The 5,861-nt window shown below is 34.4% G+C and overlaps 1 protein-coding gene across 1 annotated transcript; it reads left to right on the forward strand.

The window, feature by feature from the left end:
* Positions 1-1,594: 1,594 nt before the first annotated feature.
* On the forward strand, positions 1,595-2,434 carry LOC18008380 (agamous-like MADS-box protein AGL80). The gene has a single exon (XM_006391250.1). It carries the CDS (start codon positions 1,595-1,597, stop codon positions 2,432-2,434), a length of 840 nt encoding a protein of 279 aa, XP_006391312.1.
* Positions 2,435-5,861: the final 3,427 nt, after the last annotated feature.

Here is a 5,861-nt window from a genome sequence, read left to right on the forward strand (position 1 = left end):
GTTCCCTTCACTTCAAGACCAGGCCTATTTCGATATGAACATATATAAAGATTTAAGTGATAATTTCAATTGTAAGAACAAAATGATATTTTCCAAAAAAATTTATATTTGAATAGATTTTGTTACATTATATTTCTTATTAGCAATACATAAATACATGTATCTATCATTCATGTAGGCTAAAAATATTTAGTGAAAGATATACTGGTATATTTGAAATTATGAACATTATATTATTTTACGTAGTTTCTTCATTTAGTCAATTAATTGACAGATACATGTATTTATGTATTGCTAATAACTAATACAATGTAACAAAATCTATTCAAATATAATTGTTACAAAAAGAGATATACCAGTATTTATTGCTATTTAAAGAGATATGCCAGTATATCTTTCACTGAGTGTAAAAACAAAATGCTATTTTCCAAAAACAAAGAGATTTGAATAGATTTTGTTACATTTTATTTCTGTGAGTAATACATAAATACGTGTATGTATCAATGTATTGACATAAAATAATAGAATGTTCATAACTCCAGATATGTCAGTATATCTTTCACAAAATATTTTTTTCATATTAATTTTTCAATATTATTAAATGCGAAAATGTTGTAGATATTGATCTAATAATATCTTTCTACTATTTTTTTATAAAATTAAAAAATTAAAATATAATAAAAATTTGTATCGAACTATATTTTAATAATAATAAAGTAAAAAATAATTTAACTAGTACTTTTTTTCAAAACTATATAGACTTTTGGTAAAATAATTGATTTTTGATTAATCAAAATAATTTATTTATTTCTGGAAATTTTTGATCTGAAAAAACAAGATTTTTAACTTAAATATAATATATAGTCAGATTTATTACCAAGTGTGATCTTATAATCTGACAATTACAACACAAGCTGGAAAAAAAAATATTCCTCTCATGTTTTCCAATTTTGAATCTATTTTCAACTTCCATTCCTTAAACTACATTTTTATCATTTAAAAAATATCAACTATTTTTATATCTTTAGACTCCTATAATGTTAAGTTATGAAAAAAACACTCTTCAAAATGGCTATTTTATGTTTCTAACATAGATATAATATATAAATTTAAAACATTAGATTTTTAACAATGAACTTAAGAGAATACTATTATAATGCTTTAGTCTGTGGTCACTTTACAAGTCAAAATAAATGACATTCAAAGTTCCCAGTAAAGAAAACTAATTCCAGAAATATATTAAAAAGAAACTTTGACCCATTTACTAAACCAAATCTTAGATATTATCTCAAATATCTACAAATTTTTATTTTTTTAACATTAGTGTACAATTTTTACTAGTGTCATCTTGTTTATATAAGTGACTAAGATAGAAAAACTAATTAAATAGATTCGTAACTGTATTAGTTATGATTATTATTTTATTTTTATCTCTCTTTATATATAAAATAATAATATCTATAATAAAAGAGACAAATCTTTGTACCTCTCCATTACTATATAACACAACTCATCCATGATTTTAGTTCATAACTAACACAAAACTAATAAAGAGACAAAAAAAAAGAGAAACCTTTTTAAAAAAAAGTCCATCATGACGAGGAAGAAGGTGAAGCTTGCTTTCATTGAAAATAACTCGTCTAGGAAAGCAACTTTTTTAAAAAGAAAGAAAGGCATTCTGAAGAAAGTTAAAGAAATCTCGAGTCTCTGCGGTGTCACTGCCTGTGCCATCATCTACAGTCCATATACGTCCAATCCAGATGTTTGGCCATCGACTTCTGGTGTGCAAAGGGTAATTTCGGATTTCCGGACGTTGCCGGAGATGGACCAACAAAAAAAAATAGTGGACCAAGAGACCTTTCTTAGACAGAGGATCACCAAATTGTCTGAGAATCTGAGGATGCTGGGGAAGGATAACAGGGAGCAAGAGATGATTGAAGTCATGTTCCAATGTTGGGATGGAAGCCTGGGGAGGTTTTCTCCAAATATTTTGGATCTCAATGACTTAGGTTATATGATTGAACAATATCAAAGAGAAATTAATCGCAAGATCGAGATTTTGGGGAGTTCTAGTATGGAGATAGGTGAATCTTCTAATACAGCTGTCACTGTGGCTATGACTCATTCTTTTGAAGGCATTGGATCTTTGGCAGTTGCTTCGGCTACAACTGCTCCAGCGGCTCCGGCCGCTACGATTCATGAGGTTTATTCTTCCTCCTCATCCGCTGCTGCCACAACTTTTTTAACTCTATTCAGCAACAGCAACATCATCATCAACATCAACAATTTCGTCATCCTGCAACTCCACATGTTGGATTCTATGAGCAAACTCAAATATGAACCTGAATTTAATCCGATCCAGCAACAACGTTTTATGGAGATGATGAACCATCCTGACCAAATGAGTGATGCATATGAGCATATGGATAACTGATGGGCTTGCGGGCCTAGGGTTGTTTTTCATACAAGCTCATTGCTCCATAAAAAAAATTTTAAATTTATAAAACCCTAAAATCTGAAAGTGCACAGATGTACATTGTAGAACTTAGGGTGTCGATCCACATGGAGGATGTCTAATCTGCAAGAAACAACAAACAGGGAAGTAAGCAAAGTCATAAACCAATAAAAGTTTTGGGGTTTTTGGTTAAGAATCTTAAACTAAACCTAATCTAATATTCACAAGATATAAATGCAATGCAGGATGAATTGTTAAAAGAACATCTAAAGCAGATCGACTCAAACTAAAGACTCTTAAACTCATAGGTGGCGATTTAGACTCCTCCAGTTTACTCTAATCGATGTATGATGGCATTTCCAATTAGCTTCCGGACGACTTATCTTCATCTGTTTCTAGGAATCTGCATTGAACTGGAATAGACGCATGTAAGATTAACCAACTGTCATCACCTTAATCAACTAATCACTTAGATCTAGCAATTAACTGTCGCTCTCATGCTAAACTTAAGATCATTCATTAGACATTGAATTCGTCTGCTCAAATCTTCTCTATAGGTAGCTTTCGACTCCTATAGCGACTATGTTCTTTTGAAGCTAGGTATGGATGATCTGATACAACACTCTCGTGGCTCTGATCGATCCTAGGCTCAGAGAATAGGCCATGAGTCTACTCTCATGCTTTAACTTAGAAGAGATGAGATCCAGAATATGGCTAAGAACAATAGAAATCCTAATCAATATATATGCTTTTCAATATCTTCAAACAACTTGACTCTCTGGGACTAATCTACATGATGCAATGAATGATAAAAGACATATAAGAACGCAAAAGAATGAAACAGAAAAGTTAAAAAGATAAAAAGAGAAAGAACAATGGATCTGGGGAAGAATCCCCATCTCCATCGCCTAACCTTAGAAAAACAAAGTTTGATGGCTCAAAATCTCATTACAGGAGCACACACCCGTTTAGGACTGCTAAACAATGTATTTATAGGTCCTAAGGTCTTCCAGGTCTCATTTAGGGCTTCTCTGAAGAGAAATGGCGAAGTGGGCTTTGATGTTGGGCCTTGTGGCTCGTCCTAGGGTCCACCGGGGGTGAGAGTCTTCCAGGGCAGGTAAAACATGTGTTTCCCGCGGGTGAGAGTCTTCCAGGACTGGTGAACTGGGTCAACTTGTTCTCCTTGTGTCTTTTGATTGCACCGTTGGATCTTTGTGATGTAAAGTGCTGTGGAAATCTGGTTGTCTCCTCTTAATTGTCTTCAAATTTGAGCTGGATCAGACGGCGAGAAAATCTTCATTTGAGGCTGAACTTCTGACGGTCTGACTCTGAGCTAAAAATGTGGATTTCTTCCATTTTGCCATCATATTCCCTAAGTTTCCTGAATAAAAAGCCTTGAAATTATAAATACATGGAAATCATAATAAAAGTTCCTAAAACAAAGTAAAACCTTTGAAAAACATTTGAAATAAATGGTGAAAAGTGGTCAAAATCAGGTGTTATCAACTCCTCCAGACTTAAGACTTTGTTTCTCATCAAACAAAACAAGATCAAATCTGGAAAAATATCATTCAACAAAAATGAGAGGGAACTCAAAAATATCAGCAACCATACTTCTAGACCTTAATTATGGACAATGCATCAATCAGATCAAGTCTAGAAAATTCTACCCAAAATACAAACATAACTAGTCCGTTAATCCGTCATGCGAAAATCCACACACTTAGAATTAACTTCTAGTCAACTAGCTCTTAACATTCATTAAAGGTTTCAGTGGTTCTCATCAAAATGATATTAAACAAGGCATTTAAGGTTAGGTATCAAAAAGGCTTTTTAATGTTAAGACTGATGTGTTTAGGGTTACCTTTTTCTGGAGAGACATGACATTATGCAAAACAGCAAGAGAGGATGAAACTGTAAATGCCCCCACAGTTTCAGTCACATTCTTCTTACTTTAAGATTTCTAATCTCCTTTCTTCAGGTTCTCCTTATAGTTCCCCCAGACTTGGATTTTTGTTCAGGTTGTGAATCCATAACTCCTTAAGTGGATACCTGATAACACCGGATTTTGACCATTTTTATGGATCACTTTAATGTTTTTTACAGGTGTTTTTACTCCATTTTCAAAGGTTTTCAAAGAGTTTCTATGTTTTTGGATTTTAAAAGACTTTTCAAGTAATTTGGGATAAAGAAACACAAATTGGAACAAAAAGACTTTTTTGGATAAATGCAGACCGTCAGAACTCTCATGGAGAGACGAAGACCTTCTCACCGTCTGATCACCCTCAAAATTGGACAACTTATAGAAGAATCAACCAGCTTTCAAATGCACTTGGTTTGGAGACATTCCAACGGTTGGATCTCAAGATATTCCATTAGCCTCGGAGCCACTCGAAGACGACCAACAAGTCACGCGAGCGCGGCCACCAGCCCATTCCCCGCGGTCACAAGCCTCCCGACCACGGCCAGCCACCTATTTCCCGCGGTCACGTCATTCCCAACCGCGGCCGACAAACTCCGAATTAAAGCCCACATTTCTGAAGCCCAAAGTCATTTTAGCCTCAATTCCGGAACCCTAGAGACCATGGAGTATTGAAAACTATAAATACTTGTCATTTAGGTCGTTTTTAGACACCACCCTTCATACTTTACAGAAACCCTTTTCCTTTAGCCGTTTTGATGCAATTTTTGTAGAAGATTGTTCAAGTCTGAGTTCTTCAATAGAGAAGCTTTCTTTCATCTATTTTCTTTACTGTTTTTGATTACTTTTATTAAAACCAATGATGATGTCGACCTCAGCTATGTCTGAGTAGATCCCGAGTTGGGCTTAGGGTTCCTGAAAGGGGCTCTCATAATTGATTAAGACATTTGGGTTTATAGATTTGGGATTTTAACTTTGTTCTCTGTTTATTCTCGTTCTTATTGCATGTATGCTTGATTGATCACCTAGTATCTGATTTAGATAGTTAGTGTTGCGAAAGTTTTTCATTAAGTATCAGACCAATGAAACAGGTGATTTTTCCGTAGGAGTGGAAACCTACCTGCGGCGAGACCGGGAGTATTGACGAGTCTTGTGCAGCTCTTGCGTTCTCTCCCTTCCAGGGCCAGAGTGGAAACCTACTGGTCAGGGTTGCGAGAAACAGTTGGTTATGATCACGACAGTGATGTAGTCATACCGCTGTACTCTAGCTCTAGAACCCTATATATCAATATCCGTCAATCCCAATCTATCAACCCTAGTGTCAAAACCGATTATGATCCCCGTAGAGTTCCCAAAAGCTCAGCGTTTTTAGCCATAGTTTACAAACCAATCAATTTTTACTTGCTTATTTAGATCTGCATTTCAATTGCCTTAATTCGATATTTTGCTTGCTTTATTTGCTTTCCATTCGATTTTTCTACTTGT

The sequence above is a fragment of the Eutrema salsugineum genome, unplaced genomic scaffold (assembly GCF_000478725.1).
Source record: "Eutrema salsugineum unplaced genomic scaffold, Eutsalg1_0 scaffold_9, whole genome shotgun sequence".
NCBI lineage: Eukaryota > Viridiplantae > Streptophyta > Magnoliopsida > Brassicales > Brassicaceae > Eutrema > Eutrema salsugineum.

Bases quoted from the DNA above. Each gene is read 5' to 3' on its own strand.
- LOC18008380 (XM_006391250.1), top strand. From the start codon at position 1,595: ATGACGAGGAAGAAGGTGAAGCTTGCTTTCATTGAAAATAACTCGTCT.